General features: G+C 38.3%; 1 protein-coding gene across 6 annotated transcripts in view; it reads left to right on the top strand.

The window, feature by feature from the left end:
* The window catches only part of SPTB (spectrin beta, erythrocytic), a 122,091-nt gene that overhangs the window by 35,599 nt on the left and 64,670 nt on the right, over positions 1-21,822 (top strand). For 5 of the 6 annotated variants that reach the window (XM_070956940.1, XM_070956962.1, XM_070956970.1 and 2 more), the window contains 3 exons: positions 11,763-11,943; positions 15,717-15,868; positions 19,242-19,415. In XM_070956940.1, the coding sequence (XP_070813041.1) occupies positions 11,796-11,943; positions 15,717-15,868; positions 19,242-19,415 (474 nt within the window). In that variant the 5' untranslated portion in view covers positions 11,763-11,795. Of the gene's footprint in view, positions 1-860; positions 903-11,762; positions 11,944-15,716; positions 15,869-19,241; positions 19,416-21,822 lie in introns of those variants that run through there. The other variant, XM_070956951.1, reaches the window with a different exon arrangement.

Genomic DNA, 21,822 nt, shown 5'->3' with positions numbered 1-21,822 from the left:
TAATGGAATCTACAAATAAAAAACAAAAGAGGCATTACTAATTTTCCTATTCTGAATTGTGAAATAAATGATCTTAAATGGAACAAATTCGGATGTTAGACTAAGCTGCCCCAAATGCACCTTTGGGACAACAGTGACCTTGATGATTGATAATCTCCATAGATATTGGACTAAGATAGTGGTCACTGGGCTTCCTATTTTATTGAAGCTCACTTTTTCAACAAAACTAAATCATTTACACTATGTTTTGCTTTTTACGATCTTTTGACATTTATCCTCAATTTTCAGTTAAATGAAGAGGATAGCAATCATGATGTTTCTGCAAAACGTCCTTCATCTCATTATAACTGGCTATATCTTTTTAATTGTTTACCATGGCATAGGAATAAGAATTGGAATCTTAATGTAACTGACGATAGAAAGTTACCACTAAATCATGTAGTTTGTTAGGTGATTTAGGCAAGTTACATTCTGCCGTTTGAACTACCGTGCTGAATTGTTATCAGGGTACTATGAAAGGCATTACAGTTATTCAAGATTCTGCATGCTAAAAGGTGTTATGGAAACTGATAGTGACTCCCAGTTGCTGCCCATGTTCTACAGATATATGCCGGGGGTTCAAGAGAAAACCTGATCCTCTTAGAGCTGTTTTGAAATGACAGCTGTTTGTAGATAGTTTTAGAACACACTTGCTATCTATATCTTTGAAATGAATTGCATTGGCATGCACGTTTTCCCCACCCTCTCTATCATGCCAGCCTGTGTAAGGAGGGAGGGAGGGACCAAGCGAAAGAGGCAGTTACCATTCATTGTTACTGCTTTAATGCAAGCATATAATTATGGAATTGCCTGCATGAAGACTACCATAAAATCTTATCTACCTGAGGCCAAGGAAATTTGCGGTAGGCACCTTTTATGGATAGTGTGTGTATGTGTGTGCTTGCATGCGTGCTTAGAAATATTGGCTAAGAATACAATAGCAGTTTTGAATACTAAAACACGACTCCTATTTAGTGAAAGTATTAGCATCAGACTTACAACTACTTTTGAGTAGTTGATGCTTTACTTGAGGCAGAATTTTACTTTTAGCATGGTATCTGAATTTAAGGTTCTATCCTACTGAAAGAAAGAGTTTGATTAACCTGATGGGAGTGCACTTCTCTCTCACACACATATCTGGTCATAAGACTTTTCTTTTTAAAGCAAGTGATAAGACTTTTGCTGTTTAATTTGTCTCTAGCTTTGCAATGTTGTCAGAGAAGTCTGCAAACTGAAAACTGGTAGAACTAAATGAAGTATGGCTGGAATCTATCATAGGATCGTCTGTTTATATCTGTCCTCATTATAGTGTGTCCAGATCACAGTGGGAACAACAAATTTATTTCATGGTACTGTAGCACTCATTCCACTAGAAAGATGGTCTTATAGCCATAAAAGCACATGACATAGGCACTCTCAAAAATTAATAGATATCCAAAGGAAATATATTTTCCTTTCCATGGAAAGCTTCTCCCACCACAATGAGACTATCTGCTTTTATTTTCTGCAGTGGAATGTGAGAATAGATAGCTATATGTTTATCATTTAGTGATCAACTAATTATTCCAATAATAAAATACAAGAAATAATATATAAGGTTAATAGAGGAGAGAAATGTGTGTGTATGTATGCATGCATGTATGTATGCATGCATTTATGTGCTAACTATTAAAAGATGGGAAACCTGAAGCTCTCCAGATGAAGAACCAACACTCCTAGCAAGCAAGTTAGTACATGCAGTCCTTGACTTACAACAGTTCATTTAGCAATCATTCGAAGTTACAGCAACACTAAAAAAAGTGACTTATGACCATTTTTCACACATATGACCATTGCAGCATGCCCATGGTCATATGATCAAAATTCAGGTGCTTGGCAACTGTTTCACATTTATGCAATGTTCAGGATCATGTGGTCACCTTTTGCAACTTTCTGACAAGCAAAGTCAATGGGAAGGCCAGATTCACTTAACAGCCATGTTACTAATTGAACCACTGCAGTGATTCACTTAACAACCATGGCAAGAAAGGTTGTAAAATGGGGCAAAAATCACAACTGTCTAGCTTAGCAACAAATTTTGTTCTCAATTGTGGTTGTAAGTCGAGGACCATCTGTACAGTATGCCATTTTGTATTTGATAATCAGCCATGAAGGAAAACTAATCCCTCCACTGCCAAATGTGTTTCTAGGTAGTGATATGATGCAGGGAAAAAAAAACATTTTGTCCTGGATGCAGAAGTTCATCCTTCTTAGGGAAACAGTTTTGGAAAAATGTGGTTTAACTAATCCCAAACGGGACAAATCCATGTGGGTTGTGTTGTACTTCAATACTGTACACATTGCAATGAATCAGCTAGTCAAAAAGCACTATCAATGCTTGCACATGGAAGTAGGTAGGTGGGTGGGGTTAGAGGAAGAGCCAAACCAGACACAAAAAACCCCCCAGATAATTCAACTGCTAAATTGCAAGGGACTACGCCTTTCTTGGGTGCGGTTCAGTTCAGCAAGGGAATCTTCATCGAAGGATAAGAAAATCTCCCTCTCCCCACTTTTCCCCCCAGAATTGAAAGTACTTGAAAATAGGAATCACATCCAATTTGCATCCTTTCATCTTCATTTCAAAAATTTTGCTGGGTTAAAATGGATATGGAGATTACTGTATCTCTTAAGTTATGGAGTTTTCTTTAAAAACTGTCCTTAGCCTAAAAACGTTTGTTCCTGTACATAATATTTTATAATTCCTAAAAGGGCCTACATTTTAGGCTCCCTAAATGTATCTACGTACAAAAACAGTATTACAATACGCTTGAAACCAGGCATGAAACCTCTTTGGATGAAACAGTGACATTTTAGTCACTTTGGATCCCCATGCATTAATGTGTATGACTATAAATATATGTGTTTATATTTGTTCATAAGCAAATATTAATTTATATGGATACTGTGAATACACCAGACTGTTCTAATCATGTATCTCCTGGAAGGATGTTAAACTTCAGCTTCTTAGTTAGCAAGATTTTTAATCCTATGGATTATGGGACTTCAAGGTCTACTCATTTAAAGATGGCCAGATTGGGAAAGGCTGGAGTTAGGCTAATCTTTTTTTCCCCCTTCTTTCTCTCTAGAGTATTTTCAAATATACAATCTACTCATGTACACAGATCTGTATCCCTGCCCCCATATAAAAAAAAATCAAGAGATTTTTTTTGTGATTTTTTTTCTTTAACAAATGCTAGATATGCATGGAATTGAATCGCCCCACTCTTGTGTCAATTAAAAAGCCAGTTCCAATCTTGCTTAAATAATTTTTACAATATAAAAATGAAATGGAGTTACCCCATGAAAAGTAAAAGTAGAGTATGAACAGAAAAAAATATGGAAACAACTCTCCTGTCTTAAACTTTGAGGAAAGTTAGTTGAATCCTATTATTAAATTTGTGCTTATCTTGTGATGTAGCAGAAAAAAAATTGTATATTGCAGGTTTGTATTCAGAAACCATTTAAGATACGTCATTTCATTTCTATATTCAAATAGAGAATTAAGAATAATCATTTGTTCAAGTTTAAGAGTATAAGAGTGATGGAGCATGAATTGTTCTCTCTTCCTTCATTGATCTTTATGTGAGTTCCTTTACTGTAATCCTAGCTAACACAATCATACACTGCAGGGCTGCAAGGAATGTTATGTAGCCCAACACACCAGGTTGTGGTACCTGCCAAAAGCTTATATAGGCCCTTCCTTATCTAATGTTCCTACTTTGGCATCAGTGTAACTGTTGTCTTGAGCATAATTTCTACTGGATCCTAAAACATTGCTGAGGAAATTGGATGAGATAGTACAGGTACCTGTTTTATCTACGTTCCAATCCAGCTCACTTCCTGCTCAGAGCAGCGGTAACTCTGTGACCAGGAAAGCAATTCCAATACACAAAAATATCCATGGGTGACAGGAATGTTAGAGCTAGGGTAGTATTATTAGAACAGTGTTTGGCATGGTATTCAGAGCAGACTATGCTTTCTAGAAAGCTTAATGCACAGGCCAAACGTACAGAAGTATTTAAGAGGAGAAAGATATAGGGAATAAATATGGAGGGAAGGGGGAGGAATTGAGGTGGAAGGAAAATAATATACCAGTAATTAGGAAAGGTATGGGCAGTTGGATGATAAAAATACCTACTATGATTAAAATACTATGATATAATATGGTCAGCAATTCATTTCTGACCATAATTGTGTATAAAGTCCATTTGGTGAGATAAATTTGTATTGTTTAAGACATATAGAAAACTGAGAGAAGCGGAAGGCAGAACTGAACATTACAGAAAAATTGCCTATATAATTGCTGGTCGATAGAGATAATTTTGCAAAAATGTCGTGCCTTTCTAGACAATTTTTATGTTCATAGACAAGTGTATCACTTGTTATTTCTGGGCTGTTTTGTAACATGGAAGGTAATAGAGAAGGTAAACGACTGTTTAATTTATTATCTAGGGAAATAAAAGAAATATTTCCTTTCTTTTCCCATTATAAGGTAACCCAGGACACTAAAATAATTATTTCTCTTGTAATTGGCATAGGAAGTCAGGGACTTGGGTTAAGTAGGTAAGATACTTTATTGCAGACACAAACAACCTTAGTTATGGCAAAGGTTAAGAATGGGTTCAATATAATTATATTCCCTCGGGTTTAAATCCTGTGGGGGGTTTTTTCGCCCAGTCTCATGATGGATGATTAGTTGCACCTGGTTTTTGTTTACAAAATACTCTGGTCCAAGGCTGCTTTCCAAGGCCAGCCCTCATACCAGCTCTATTCCAAAGCTATAATGCTTGAAACAATATTGTGTGTCTGAGTTAAAATAACCGTATGACATTAGTAGCCCTTGTTTCTTCCACATCTATTTGCATATTTACAACTCCAGTGCTATGAGCTTAGTTGGAGGCACTTAGCTTTTTTCAAGTGGTTTTTAACAATCGAGCAGTATCACATCAGATTGATTGACACAATTCTGAATAAAAGTCATAATAATTACACTTGAAGCAGCAGTAATATTTTTATAGAATCAAAGTCTTCAAGTCCTCTTCCCCTTACCTGAAAAATAAACAAATTAGACAGGTTGGTTAATAAACCAATTATCTAGCTACACTCCTATCTGGCCTTAGACCTGGAGATAAGAGTGGAAGCAAACTTGATTTCCCTGATTATATAGGTATGGCTTGACTTGTGACTCTTCAGATACTTGATCTCCCATACTCCATAATTAAATGACACCAAGAATTATCATGGTTAAATAAACACATATTAAGAAGAATCCATGATTAGTATAGAATACAAGAATATATCCTTTTGTGATGATAAGACTTGTCACTGCTCTTTTCACATTTGGGAATGTGACGAGATCCTTCACTGTGTTTACATAATGGTTTTGCCTGCTTTGAACTTACATTTGCTTCTTGAACTTACATTTGCTTCTTGCTTTACCAACTTCAACTCTCACATCAGCTCTCCCTTTCCTTCTTCCTCTCCTTTCTTGGACTTGGTTGTACCAGGAGTATCTCCTTAATTTTACCTATTAGACATTGGAAGGATGAACTTGTGTTTTTTCCATTTCTACATTTTGTAAGCAGGAGCTCACACACACACACATACACACACACACACACACACACACACACACACACACACACGTTTCCAGATTTCAAGGGGAGAATTTTCATTTATTTTTTGGAAATCAGAGAAGTTTCTTTCCAGATTTTCTTCCCACCTTTTCCTAACACTAGACAATTGGAAGTGAGGCAATTTCCTTCCCTTTGCAGGGGACTGTTCAGAACCAGGAAGCAGTTGTGGAAAGCTGTACATTTTGAGTATGGCTGGAAGCTGCAGATGAAAGTAAAGAAACTGGCTGGAAGCTGCAGATGAAAGTCAGTATTGAACTGTGCAAATACTGGAAATAATGCAATGAATTTTACATTGTACTTCTTAGATGCCAAATGGAGGGAAGAAATCTGATGGTAAACTAGTTGTGGCTTCCAAAATCAGTGTAAGACAATGGTAATGATGGAGATCTTGTAGAAGACCTTTGTATAAGCTAGTTCGGTGTTGGCAAACCTTTTTGGCACCGAGTGCCGAAACAGGAATGTGCACCAGGGGAGCACCGGAAAATGGAAGAGCTGAGCTTCTGGTTTCAATGTGTGCATGTGCGCCAGTCACCTGGTCTTCCGGTTTCTGGTGCGCATGCACACATGAAGACCACCTGACATGTGCGCAGGAAACCAGAAGCTCAGCAAGCAGACTCATCTCTCCAGGCACGCCAGCCGTCGCCTGTTGTTCTTCTGGTTTCCGGCTCTCCCGCATGCATGAAGACTAGTTGGCCAGTGTGCATGTGTGCACTGGAACCCGGAAGAGCAATGGGCGATGGCTGGTATGCCCGGAGAGATGGCTCTGTATGCCACTTCTGGCACGCGTGCCATAGGTTCACCATCACTGGGCTAGTTCTTGCAGTTATTGGAAAACTGGAGGGTACGTGGAATAGGGAAAAGCTAGGAAACATTTGGCAAGAGGCATGGTTGGTAGTTGTAAGTGGCCTGAAATGGTGACATCTGAGCAGAGGCATGAACGGTGTTATTATAAGCAAACTCAGCCAGTTGTCGTATTAGTAGTTTACATAGCAACAAAGATATTACCGTAAGGTGGCATTTATCTTCTCCATTTCCATATCCGACTGTGGATGATGACCAGAGAACAGGTGGAGCTTAGCATCCAATAGTTGAAATACAGCCGTCCAAAATTATGCCATGAGCTATGTATCTCTATCAGAAATTAAATGTTTTGATAAACTGTGGTTCAGGAAAACTTGTCAAATAAATAGATGAGTTTTCTTAGGAGGCCACAAAAGGGAGTGAAATAAACCACCTTAAAAAAATGGTCAGCTACCACCAGAGAGGCATCTCAGGCCTTAGCATATGGAATATCAGTAATAAAATCCATGGATACTATATCTGAAAGTCACCTTAAGGAGTAGGGAAATCAGTTATCCAGATGACTTGGTGGTAGAAGTTTGACCTGGTGACTTAAATGACAGAAAGAAACACAACCATTGATATCCATCCTAACACACAACTATCAAAAACCATGGTAGAAGGAAATGGTAGTTTTAAATAGTCCAAAATGTCCTAGTCACAGATGCCACAACAGAGCTGTAAAACCTTTTACCTCACAATGTTCTATAAATCAGGCAACAACTAGCTCAAATAAAATTTGTGAGGTTACAATGATTATATTTGGCATAGAATTTTTCTTGGTCTTTACTATAACACATCTCAAAATTAACTACTTGTATTTTTAAATGTAGGGCCATGATTGCCCTATGGTTAAAGACACTGAGTTTGTCAGCTGAAAAGCTGACAGTTCAGGTTCCAGACCTGAGCACCATGTGCTCAGGTCTGACAGAGGAACTCCCTGCCCCAGTTCCTGCCAAGCCAGCAGTTGCATGAAAGCATGCAAATGCAAGTAGATAAATAGGAACCACTGGTGGGAAGGCTGCATGTACCTTGGTGTATAGTCATGCTGGCCACATGACTATAGGAATGTCTTCGGACAACACTGGCTCTTTTGGCTAAGTAATGGAGATGAGCATCGTCCTCTAGAGTTGGACATGACTGGACAGGGGAAACCTTTAGCTTTACCTATTATTGTATCTATTCCAAGTCATAATAACAATTCTTATTATAAACTAATAGGTTAAGAATGTTGTTCAAAAGAAACCACTGGATGCTAAGTGAATATTGGCAAATGGAAATCTCATTTTTAATATAAAATTGTGTATGTGTGCACATGCACATATATGTACTCAACATACTCTCATAACTGCCTATAAACCAAATAAATAAAATGTGGCATAAGAAAATAGTTGTAGTACAGAACAGAAGAAAAGAGCAAAGAACAAAATGGCCATCATTGGAATAATGAGCCGCAGTAGCACAGTGGTTAGAGTGCAGTACTGCAGGCTACTTCTGCTGATCACCGGCTGCCAGCAGTTTGGCAGATCGAATCTCACCAGGTTCAAGGTTGACTCAGCCTTCCATCCTTCCGAGATCAATAAAATGAGGACCCAGATTGTTGGGGGCAATAGGCTGACTCTGTAAACCACTTAGAGAGGGCTATGAAGTGGTATAAAAGTCTAAGTGCTATTGCTAAGTGCTATAATAAGCAACAAGAAGAAAGTTACTCAGTATTTTTAAATAAATAAATTACAAAAGGGGTTGTCATCTTTACCTATTCCCAATATTTTTATGCATCTGGTTAATATATAGATAAAATGAAGAAAATTAGGGCTACCAGATCTGGACTGGGTAGCAGCGTTTGAATAAACTGCATATGTTTCCTACCATCTAGTGGCTGTGTGGATTTTTGCAGCTTGGAAGGGAAATGTCCTTAAGGAAATTAAACTTCAAAGTTAATGAAAAACAAAATCAATTTCTCCTACTCCCATTACAAGAAACACCTTGTCTGGGTACTCAAGAAGGAGTTTATAATTTCTTGGCCCTGTCATTAATGATAATTGAGCAGATCGGCACTTGCTGCATTGGATAAAATATTAATCCCTTACAAGCAGACTCTTAAACTAGCACTTTCAGCTTTAATTACAAGTGGGACAATTTCTCGCAGCATTTGTAACAAGTTGAGATGATATCAGAACAATGACTCATGGTAATATTATGTAAACACTCCAATTATGTACTTCCATTACATGTGAGTCATTACACACATGATTTTTGTCCTTTGAGGACACCCATTATAAGATCAAATCAATTAAATGTGTATTGCTATAAAAGCATCAGTTAGAAGGGTCTTAGAAGAAAAAGAAAGCATTCCACAAAACATGAAGCAAACAAATCTTACTGAAGAAAAACATTATCTTTTCCTTATGCTTAGATCAAATTGATTTCTGCATAAATTAGATAAACTGAATTGGATCATCTGATATTGGGTCATCTTGACAAAAATGAAAATGATATAATTTATGTAGTATCCTTTATCTTAGCATGCAGATAATCCTTGTTTAAGAAACACTTGTTCAGTGACCATTCAAAATTACGATGGTGCTGAATAAATGGTAATTAATGACTAGTCCTTGATGTTCTGGCTATCCCAGCACTCCTATGGTCATGTGATATGATCTTGTAGGCCATCCACACACCCTGCCTGCTCAGCAATAGCCTTGTCCTGTTGCACTTGTGCCTCGCTGGTCACCTGCACATCCTCCTGGCCAGGCAGCAGCCACTTACCTACCTGTCAGCCTGCTTGCAAGATGCTTGGGACTATCTTAATCATCCATCCCATGATCCTCACATAGTGATGGCAACAGGCAGTGTCAGGATTGCCATCACTAAGTGATGCGGTCATGTGATATTGCACTTTATGGCCTCATAATTTAGCAACAGAAATTCTGGTCCCAATGACCATCATCAACTGAAGACTCTAATGCATTTATAATTAACCCAGAATATACATATTGAAGGAGGAAAATCAAACCATTATCAAATAGCTATGTTGTTTACTCTGCTATTTTTGAAGCCTTTATTGTAGATAAATGACAGAATTCATTGTAGAATACATGACAGAATTTATGAAAGTGTTGGGAAGAGGAAATTAGGTACATTTTGGGCGTGAATATTAGACATTCTCCTACTGAAAGTATTGTGTACATTATGATAGGAAAAAATCATCTCATATGCAACTTTGTAAACTCTGGAGATGGATGAAGTGCTTTATGTGTTCCATTTAATAATAATACCCACTGTGAGAGAGGCAATAATTGCCCTGTCAGGTACATGATATGAGAAAAACAGGGAAACACTTTACCATCTATTTGTTTATCTTTCATCCATTGGTCCATCTGGGTCTGCAGGAGGCTTCATCAGCTCCTGGAGAAATGCTACCCTGAAGCGTCAGTCATTGCACATGCCCCTTTGTGAAGTTTTAAAGTGGCCCTAAAGAGCCATGCAATTATCCTATAAAGGAAAGAAACTGGGACTCTAATCTGCTGCTGCTGTTATTGCTGCATAGTCTTATTAGATGTGCCAGGGAGATGGGGAAAAATAAAGAATGGAGGGAAAAAATATTAAGGTAATTGTTAGAGGGAGAACAGTGGGAAGCTGCAATTGTTTTTCCACTTTCCTGGGCCTTGCAGGAAATGAAGAGCAGGTGTCTGGCTAGTTTTTCATATTCCTCCCCTCCTTTCAAACAAATAAGTCAAAAGTGACAAGATGAGTGCTCTAACCTGAAAGTCCTTCTTTTTATTGCTCTCCATTGCAAGTAAGGTCATGATGCAAAATTTAATCCTGGATGAAAGTACTGACCTGGCATGTATGTTGAAAATGTGGTTGAGAAAAGAATATAACAGACTGGGATGGGAAGCTGGAGAGGCGGCATGGCCATGTCTGTAGGAATTCCATCTTAATGACCAGAAGTTCTGAAAATATGTCCATTTCAAGTGTTTGCTTATATTGGGGGTAGGTGGGTGGAGGTAGACTGCTGGGACAGTAGGTTAGTGTTAGTGGACAATCCAGTCTGCTCTACAACCGTCTCCCTTGTGGAATTATATAGGGTGATTTTTAGTATGGCAGTCCAGTTCCTTAAGGATTCTTATTCTGGGAGATTTCAGCACCCATGTAGAAGTTGTCCAGATAGGTGTGGGTGAAGTCTTCTATAGATGGCATGATACTCGTGAATCTGCCCCAGTTTGTTTTTGGTCCTGTGCCTACAGCAGAGCACATGCTGAAGTTGATATTTTGTATAGCGTAGGGCTGGTGTTTTGAGGATGTACAGTAGGATCTCTCTTATGCTATCCTAGACTGATCACTTTCTGATCAGTTTTAGATATTTCTGTTTGTGTGTGTGTGTATTACAAACTTATGCAGTAGTTGAGAGGGTTAATTAATTTGACCTAGATGCTTGCTCAACCAATATGATTTCTCAAATATATTTGAGGAATTTCTGTTACTATTTCTCTTGAAGCCCTGGCCAATCTGTGGAATTCCAAAATGAACCAGACAATTGACTTTATTGTTCCTAAGTGCCATCCTCCCTCTAACAGAGGAAAATCAGGACTTACTTTACCATGCAGCTTTTTGTTGCTGCTTCTTTATTTTAACTTCAAGGTTTTTACATTAAAAAGAAATGATTTGAACTTTGAACTTTTTTAAATGCTGTTTTTACATTAAAAAGAAATGATTTGAACCTTTAACTTTTTTTAAAAAAATGAAACTTTTTTGTTACCTTTTTAAAAGATATTATTTGCATCTTGATTTCTTTACATCTGCAATCACTTTAGAAACATGTTGGAAAATATTGGGGGGGGATTTGACTCATTTTACCACTGGTTTATTTCATCTTGGAATACAGTACATTTTGTACACAATTTACATTTTTTAGCTTTCTGCTAGCTGGTGTTTCATATAACAATATAAGTAATAATATGATAAGTATAATCTTTCTATAACCAGGCTTGTTGGTCACATTAATTGTGATGCATTCAAATATTCCAATGGAGGCTACTGCAATTCTCCAGGCAAGAGTTAGCATACATCAGTGTGTAAGAGAGAATAATACTTTGAATCTAACTTAAAATATTTGCATGGGTTGTGTCATGGAGTGGCTGTGAAAAACATAGGGCATTTTTATATTGGAGTAGTAACATTGGTTTATATCCTTTTTGATGATAGCTGAAATTAGAGAAACAGCAAAACTCCCAGAACATGACATCAGCAACTGATTTTGATCACTTGGAGATTCAGCCACAGTATAATCGAATTAACGCTCGATGGGAAGCCTCTGATGATGAGTTGGACAATGACAACAGTTCTGCCAGACTCTTTGAGAGATCCCGGATCAAAGCTCTAGCAGGTAAATTTACTGCATTTTACAAACTGGGGCATTTATTAATAAATTGATCCCAAACTTTCTTTCTGAGGCAAGAATACATGCAACTGTGAACCTTTTCTTCTCTTCTTCTCCTCCTTTTGCTGCTTCTCCTTTTTTTCTCTAACAGCAGTCTGAGAAATCCATTGTCATAGAATCAGGTCATACAATGTGTGGCAAAATCCACCTGCCTTCTGTTGCAAGTTATAGCTACTGGAATACTCTTTCCTTTTTTTCATCCTTCCAGATAGCCAAGAAAAATTAGAAGTTTTTTAAAAAACCTTGGTATCTATTCTTAGTACAGCTTACTGGGTAATATTGCATGGACCTATTTTGAAACTTCAGTGTCTTATGGGGGAGAAGTGTGTGTAACTGAATCCTTATTGCAGAACAGTTGCAGAACATCAGAGTACAGGTAGTCCTCAACTTAAAACCACAATTGAGCTCAAAATTTCTTTTGCTAAGTGAGAATTTGTTAAGTGAGTTTTGCCCCATTTTACGACCTTTCTTGCCGCAATTATTAAGTGAATCACTGCGGTTGATAAGTTAGTTACACGGATGTTAAGTGTTTTTTTTTGTTAGCCCTTCAACAGATTTTTGCAATGCTGGAGAGAACATTGTTATTGCAGGGTTGGATGGTGTTTTCTTTCCTGCCTTAAATACCGCCGATGAGATGCTTGTCATCTCTTTTAAAACTCTCTTCTGATTTCTCAAAATCTCCTCAATATTCCTCCAGATTATCATCCACTATTCTCTAACAGCAAAAAATTTCTAATTCATCTAATTATAAAATCACCCAATCTGTAAATCAACAAGTACAATTCATTCAATTATTATATCAATATTCACCTAAATATAATATAGCACGCTATCAAATACTTAATTACGGTATATAGACTATTTTAGAGTTCAATACAGTTCAAAAAATAAGTTAGGTATATGTATATATATATATATATATGTATATATATATATATATATATATATATATATATATATATATATATGTATATAGATCAAAAGCTATTAGACTATAGAGAAGGAGTATATAAGTCTACTCAAAAAGAGTTGAGAAAGATTATTTAAAGTAATTAATATCTATATAAATAAATAAAGGAATACTTATAGATTAATTAATAAGTGATAGTTTGAATGGTAATCTAGAAGTTCATTATAATTGGTAAATTGTTGCCACAGTTAAACATTCAAACAGCTTCTCTTGTATGGTGCAGTACTTCAGTTAATTTGAAAGGGATTTCAAACAGTTCCAAAGTTTTCAGACAGCCAAATCTTAATAATCGGAGGTACAAATCCAAGTAGCACAATTCAGAATGTTTCCACTCAATCCTTCCTGCTGTCAATCATCAAAGTCAGGTTATGGCTGCGCTTCCGGTTTCTCTCTTCAAGAAGAAAAAAAAAGGAACAAAGTGTCCATAGTTTGTTATTTAATATTTCCGTGCATTCATGTGCTCGTAATCTAATCCAATTCAGTTATATCCACATTCGCTGCCTATTTCAAAAAAGGTGCCAACAGCTTCTGGCTGCACTGTCCCTTGCCTCAGCAATCTCTGCTTCCTCCTCGCAGTTTCGCCGGCAATCCACACTTTCCCAATCTGCTCTGTCACTTTCACTCGCCGCCTTTCGCCTCACCGTGAGCTCTTCCACCCGGCTCCACTCGCTGTTTCTTTGAGATCAGTCCCCACGGTTACCAGGGATTGCAGCTGGGTCTTCTTTTCAGGTCGGCCACCCTGATCTCCCCGCTTCCTCGTCGTTGCTGGCTAACACGGCTTTGGGTCCACCATTAAACAGTGGACGCATCCGTGCCGGTTTGACAGAGGCATCTGTTCGAGCAGAGAGCGCTTGCTCCTCTCTTTTCCGTTCTTCAGATCCCCTCTATTGTCCGAGACACTCTCCGGGTGTCTCGCCCCTTGGGGTCCCCAGGACACGGGAAAAAAGATAGTGCCGTGGAGCAGAGATTGCTCCTACAGCACCCTGCCGCCGCGATTCACCAACCCGAAGTCACCGATGTTAAGTGATTCTGGGTTCCCCATTGACTTTGCTTGTCAGAAGGTCTCAAAAGCTGATCACGTGACCTTGGGGCACAGCAACAGTCATAAATATGAACCAATTGCCAAGCATCTGAATTTTGATCACACGTCCATGGGGATGCTGCAAAGGTCGTAACTGTAAAAGACAGTCATAAGTCACATTTTTCAGTGCCACTGTAACTTTGAATGGTTACTAAATGAACCATTATGGGTCGAGGACTACCTGCAGGGGTGAAATGCTCCCGGTTTGGACCAGATTGCCTGATCCGGTAGCGATGGCGGTGGGTGGTTCGGAGAACCAGTAGCAAAAATCCCTGCCCCTTCCCCCCAATATCCAGCTGATCTGCATGATTATCAGAGGCTTTTTTTTTTTTTACTTTTAAAAGCATTTTTTCTACCACCTCTTCCGACGAAAAAATGCTTTTAAAAGTAAAAAAAAAAAAGCCTCTGATGATCGCGCGGCTCAGCGGGGATCATCAGAGGCTTTTCAAAGCATTTTTTTCTGCAACCTCTTGGGCGAAGAGGTGGTAAAAAAAATGCTTTGAAAAGTCTCTGACGATCCCAGCTGAGTTGCCTGATCGGCAGAGAGGTATTTTTTAAAAAGCCTCTCTGACGATCCCAGCTGAGTTGCCTCATTAGTAACCTAATGATATTAAGAATAGTGGAGAGAACCCATATGAAACCACCTTATGCTTCATGGCTTGCTTCCAGGGCAAGGAAAAGTTTATTTTGAGTCAATAAGTTATCTTCATCTTCCAAATCCTAACTGAAGAGATGGCATTCCTATCTTCAATTTGAGCTGAGTATTTGGTGTTGGTTATAGCTAGGGAAAAAAATGGATCTCTATTTTTATATATGCCAACTACATCAAGATTATTGCATGCTCAAAAGTTTAATACTACCCTCAATAGTGAAATGGTTGGTGAAGATGTTGGAACTTGCAGAGATGGCTAAATTGGTTTTCTTGATCAGAGAAACGGCAGTATGAAAGCCTGTTGTAGACATTTTATATCAAACAGAAAAAAACCCATTACTTCTGGTTTTAATTATAAGAAAAAAATAGATAATAGATAACAGTAGGCTTTATGTAATCATAGAGTAAGAATAATGTTATATTTATATTTGCTGCAAAGGAAGTCAGAAGATTCTATTTTTTATCTTTTGTCTATTTTTCTTTTCCTCTCATCTTTCTTTTCTTTATTCTGTATTGTTTGTATAATTTGTATAATTTCTGTTAGGTTTTATTTTCTATAAAACTTAATAAAATTTATATTCAAGAATTCAGTTATTTTACATCCCAACTTCTGCACACATGAGGAATATTAGCACCTATTCTGGCCATGTCTCATTGCTCATTAGACACCCACAAGTACATATAGAGGTCAATGACAGGGCAGTCAACATCACATCTGTTCAAGTTCCATAAACTCTCTGTATGTCCTCCATAACACCAGAAGGAGTTATGTGGGAATATTAAGTATAGAGTTTAACAAAACTCTTTTATGGCTTTTGATATCTTTTTTGATACTGCCCAGATGGCTAATCTTTCCCTGAAGTCCTAGAAATTGATTAGCATTAAACAAAATGCCAATATTTTTATTTTCCACTACATTTTCCACCCTGGTTTTTCCACTGGGTAACACACTGAAACAGGAATTTTGCTGAATTCACACAGTTCTGTAGTTTTCATATGAATTTTTCTAATTTCAGATGAGCGGGAAGCTGTGCAAAAGAAAACTTTTACAAAATGGGTGAACTCTCACCTGGCACGTGTAACCTGTCGCATTTCAGATCTTTATATGGACCTCAGAGATGGACGAATGCTAATTAAATTGCTGGAGGTGCTTTCTGGAGAGTTACTGGTAATGTTATTTTATTTCCCCATTTCTCTAGACTGTGTAAGACAAGTCAATTATCATTCTAATTCTAAAAAGAAATAATAGTATTTGAAATATTATTACTGTCAAATATTTGCGGGTATCCATCCATCCGTCGGTCCGTCCGTCAACTTGTGAAGCTTCCCTGACCTGCTCCCGAGTTGCCATAGGCAGGAGGATGGGAAATTGCGCCTTGCAGTTGCACCAAGGAATTTACTCCTCACTCATAACAAGATGCATTCTGGCTGAGCAAGTCAAGGCCATCTCCGTGGATACCAGCAATGCCTGGAAGGGAGCGACTTCTGCAACCCGTGAAATTACCTCGTTGAGAAATGTGACCGGGTGACACACTTTGGGGGGAGGGGGAAACGGGGTCAGAGGCAAGGCATGAAGGGGGTGAAGTCAGAGTTGGCTTCACCTAGGACTAGGTAATGCTGACATGGTGCTCCTAATAAAAGGCTGGATTTTTATTGCCAGATGGCTTGAGACTCTTAATTGCGTTTGGGCATTGGTCAGAACCTTGACACTGTCTGTCTGTCTGTCTGTCTGTCTGCCTATCTATCTATCTATCTATCTATCTATCTATCTATCTATCTATCTATCTATCACATGATTCCTATGTGCATATCATAAGGTACTTCCACAGAATGCTTTTTTCCAAAATCATCTCCTGATCTATGGGTTTCAAACTGCAGTTGATGTTTTCTGGCTCCACTGTACTCAGATTTTTTGTGGTGTTGCTGCTCTATGGTTTTGAGATTTTTCCATTGATTAGAAATCTTGACCCTCATTGTTTTATAGCTCTTGAACAAAATTGCCACTACCCTAAACCTTCAGGTACTGTGGTGTCATTCATTCCAAGGCAATATTTAAAATGCAACACCTTAGTAACTTTGCAGCTTCTCCTTAGCAACCATCTCATTTCAAAAACAAAAAACTATAGATAGGAGAGAGAAAAACAAAAAATGTATTTTCCCTTTTATATGGGTTAGGGCAAGGGATCTTTGTGGCTCCAGGATGGTAATAGTTTAGGGCATAGTACGTACATATTTCTTCACTCTTCTATTAGTTAAATCAGGGGTCCTCAAACTTTTTAAACAGGGGGCCAATTCATGGTCCCTCAAACTGTTGGGGAGCTGGATCGGCTGGGAGGGCATGGCTAGACGGTCATGTGACTAGGTGGGCCAATTTAACAGTCCATTGAACAATGCACACAAATTAAACTTTAATTTGTTTTGCTCCTGGGGGTGTTTTATTTGCTTTTGTTTGCATGTTGCTCTTTTGGTTGCCTTTTCTTTTTACTAGATCGTTTTTTCAGTTGTTTAGGAGTCTAGTGGTCCACTTCAGGAAACTCAGTTTTGCTGCAATTCTTCTCAGCCCCAAGGAGCTTGAGAAATCTCTCTCTGTCTCTTTGTCTCTCTCTCTTTCCTTCTCTCTCCCTCTTTTTCTTTCTCTCTCTCTCTCTCTCTCTCTCTCTCTCTCTCTCTCTCTCCCTCTCTGTCCCTCTCGCTTTCTCTCTCTGTCTGTCTCTTTCTTTGTCTCTCTCCCTCTCCCTCTCTCCCTTTCTCTCTCCCTTTCTCTGTCTGTCTCTCCCTCTCTCCTTCTCTCTTTCTTTCTCTCTCTCTCCCCTCTTTCTCTCTCTTTCATTCTTTCTCTTTCTCTCTCTCTCTCTCTCCCTCTCTTTCTGTCTCTCTGTCTCTCTGTCTCTTTCTTTGTCTCACTCCCTCTCTTTCTCTCTCTCTCCTTTTCTCTCTTTCTCTCTCTCCCCCCTCTCTCTTTCATTTTCTTCCTCTCTCTCTCTTTTTCTCTCTCTGTCTCTCTTTGTCTCTCTCCCTCTCTTTCCCTTTCTCTCTCTCCCTCTCCTTCTCTCTCCCTCTCTTTCTGTCTCTCTCTCTTTCTGTCTCTGTCTCTGTCTCTCTTTCTTTCTCTCTCTCTCTCCTTCTCTCTCCCTCTCTCTCTCCTTCTCTCTTTCCGTCTCTCTGTCTGTCTGTCTCTCTCCCTCTATCTCTCTCCCTCTATCTCTCCTCTTTCCCTCTCTTTCTCTTTCTCTCCCCTTTCTCTCTTTCATTCTTTCTCTCTTTCATTCTTTCTCTCTCTCTGTCTCTCTATTTCTCTCTCCTTCTCTTTCTTTCTCTTTCCCTCTCTCTTTCCTTCTCTCCCTCCCTCCCTCTCTCTTTCTGTCTCTCTCTATCCATCTTGTGGAGGTGGTGAAGGTGAAAACAGGCCATTTTTGCTTGCTTTTTGCCTCTTCTAACCACCACCTCCCCACTCCACAAGCATTCTGCAGGCTAAAATCAGGCAAAAATGGCTTGTTTTTTGGCCAAAAACAGGCCATTTTTGCCTGCTTTTTGCCTCTTCTAACCCTCCCCCCACCTCCACAAGCATTCTGCAGGCTAAAACCAGGCAAAAATGGCTTGTTTTTTGGCCAAAAACAGGCCATTTTTGCCTGTTTTTTGCCTCTTCTAACCCTCCCCCCACCTCCACAAACATTCTGCAGGCTAAAATTGTTGAGCTTACCTTTTGGTTCCAGCCTGCAGATCTACCGAAGGCAAGTCCTGCGCTCTGCTGAAGGGTGGGTGGGGTAATGTGGGCGGGGCAACCTCATGGTGCTCCGCGGGCCGGATTAATTGGTTCATTGGGCCGCATGTGGCCCGCGGGCCGTAGTTTGAGGACCCATGAGTTAAATCAATGAATATTTGTTCTCAGTGCTTCAAGCTGTTTTGAGGCCAACAGATATAAAACAACATCATATCAGCTTCTCAGCAGTAGGGTAAATGCCAATAGGTAACAAAATTGTTGTTTCAGTATAGAGAATATGTACATCTTCATAGTATGTGGAAGCATGGGAACATTGGGAAACCATTTTCAGTATCTCCCAAAGTCATTCTAAGGTCCCATAAGTACAGTATAGGTTTTGAGGGGATTGGTCATAATATTTTATCAAAGTATTGTATCTTGACCAATAGACTCAGATAAGTAAACCTAAGCAGTTTATGTTTAGAATCAAAGGGTCTTAAGAAGAGTTTCTTTCAGTCAGCTATATGTTGTAAACTTGGCTTAGTGAAAATTGTTCTTTTGGTACCTTTATTTGCATTATTCATTTTCTTTTTTTTATTCTTCTCACACATAACATGTTTATTTTAATTAGAGCACAGTGTGTTTTATTTTGGTTCTAAGAATAAAGTCCAATGAAACTGAAAAATATAGAAAAATTCTTGGTATTACTGCAAGAGTTAGAACCTCTTCTTCAAAAGAGAGTAGATTGGGTATGTGCTCTCAGTTTAGAGTAATGGGTAGCTAAACATATTGATGATATGTTTAGTGTACTAATATAAAGCTTCTTAACTTAATTCCCCAGCCCAAGCCTACTAAAGGTCGTATGCGAATCCATTGTTTGGAGAATGTGGACAAAGCGCTGCAATTCCTCAAGGAGCAGCGTGTGCATTTGGAAAACATGGGGTCTCATGACATCGTTGATGGCAACCATCGCTTGGTGCTGGGTCTCATCTGGACAATTATCCTGCGCTTCCAGGTGAGTCTTGATGGAATCATTAGTAGGAAACTAGAGACAAGTCTACAATAAGGAATTTTCAGATACAGGCATTTTCTTGTCCACTACTGAGAGTTTATTCTTCTTCCCAGTCTCACCAAAGTTAAAGACTGATGAAGCTGGGGTTTCATTATCTGTTAAAGTATATATATATTAGTCCTATTATTATTTTTATGCAACTGAAGAAGGCAGTCCCTTTTACTAATCTCTTTTACTAATCTGACTGATTGTGATATGAATAGACAATGGCTTTCAAAGTAAGACAAGCATAAGAGGAGAGCCAAGATAGTCTATGGTAGCAAAAAGAAAAAAAATCTTTTCCCCCCAGAGACCACACCTGGTCTCTTGGAACAGCTTTGCTCATTATAGCCAATTTAATCCTCACAGCCTGCTAGCCATAACACGAACATGTGCCAGTAACTATTTCAGAAGAAATCCATCTCCATTTAACATTGACTTCCCTTATCCCCCAAGTCAGAGCTAAGAAAGCTAAAATTTTCTCTAACTACTTTCAAAGCAGCATTTTCACTCTTCTCCCAGTACAATTTGTGTGGACCTAGCACATTTAACTTACAATGTAATTGATGATACAGCTAACAGGCTGGATCTACTGACTCCTGTTGGCCACTTGCTGCTGCAAACATATCTCCATCTCCATCCCTGTGATTGTGGAGTGCTGCCCTCCATGGTCACTCTTGGCTTCTACAGAGGCATTTGCCTGAGTAAAGTTTGGCCAGCATTTTCCTAAGCACTTACCAAGTCTGTTTTACATGGGCTTCCTGTATTCACAGGTTTTAATTGTCTTTAAAAGAGAACTAAACTTATCTTTAAAAAAACAGGATCAGCACTTCCTTGAGTGTTGCACAGGAGATCCTTATTTAAATAAGGAAAAAGATCTAATATATGCCATCAGCAAATGTATTACTTTTTCTGCTGTTTGTGCCTATTAAAAAGGATTTTGTTGTGCTGTTTACTGTTTTATTATGGTGAGAGAGGATGTTTTTCCTATTGCTACATCATTATGCCTATTAAGCTATTTCTGGGAATAGCTTTTGCTGCTGGCAGTACCATTCTCTTCCAGCACTATTTAAATCTGGAGCTGCTATTATTGACAGCACCTTCCTCTTTTACTCTCTGCCCCTCCTCCTGACAATTTTAAGTGGTTGACAAGTCATATGCGGTGAAGCAGGAATAGTGCCTTCAGTGCTCCTCACTGCTCTTTCATACCTGTATGTGTTAAATTAGACAACTTGACATGCAGCTATACCTATTTTCAAAACACCAGTGGTTTTTCTTGCTGGCGGATGACATTTGTTGGGAGGGGGAATTTGTTATTGGACATTTGTTAAGCTAGAGAAATCTATCAATGGCTTCTCTCAGCTTATTAGGAAGGATTGATAGATTAAACATTCCTGCACTACCTGTGCCCCAAGAATTTTTTCTTACTTATTTTTAATGATGCAAAGACAAAGGCAAGAAAAGTTTGCAATAAGAGTATGCCTGTAAGTCTTGTGATTGCCCAGAAGAAAATCCCAGAGTTGAGTTTGACTCTTCAGAATTGCAATCTCAACTATTGGGAAAATGAAGTAACTGTTGGCTGACTTCCTTTCTTGTTGGTATCATGCCAGTGGGTGCATTCTTTTAAATAGACACATCACATCAATGTAGTTATCTTTCAGGCTTTCTTGTGCCGCGCTTTGCAATATTTCTATAGCACTTGTTAATTGTATGTTGTAAATTTATTTATTTATTTATTTATTTATTTATTTATTTATTTATTTATTTATTTGATAATATTTATATGCTGCCCTTCTCCCGAAGGACTCGGGACGGCTCTCAGCAATATTAATATGAGAATTTATTGAGAACTTCCAAGAAAGAATGACATGGTACTGTAAAACAAGTTCCTGAACAAACTTGTTTTCATCAGAACTGCTGGACAGAATTAAAAAAGCAATCTATAGTATATAATAGTTTAAAAATAGCATGGAATAAGTATTGTGGAGAATATTATATACAAAAAGAATTTTATTCAAGGCTACAAGGGTGTGGAACATGGCCATTCTCCCACTGATACTGTATATAAACCAGAAATATTTTATAACTAATTAGAGCACTGAGATCCTTTGTAAAACACAGAAACAAAAATCAAGAAAACAAGGGATAATTCCATGTTTAAACAATGTTGCAGATTATTTTTATATGATGCAGTTGTTTTAAGATAATCCGTACAAAATTTGTCTTTTCTAGTGGTTGGAGAAGAAACTTTTTGATTGCAAAATTATTAGTTTAATTAAAAAACAGCTGATTGGATTTGTAAAATAAATAAGTAATTCAAATTATCATATAGTTAATTTTGCCTGTTATAGTAATCATTTAAAAGATTCAA

Source organism: Pituophis catenifer, unplaced genomic scaffold, assembly GCF_029215685.1.
Source record: "Pituophis catenifer annectens isolate HBS135680 unplaced genomic scaffold, rPitCat1.0.hap2 SCAF_1, whole genome shotgun sequence".
Lineage (NCBI taxonomy): Eukaryota > Metazoa > Chordata > Lepidosauria > Squamata > Colubridae > Pituophis > Pituophis catenifer.
This window is presented reverse-complemented; position numbering and strand designations above follow the sequence as displayed.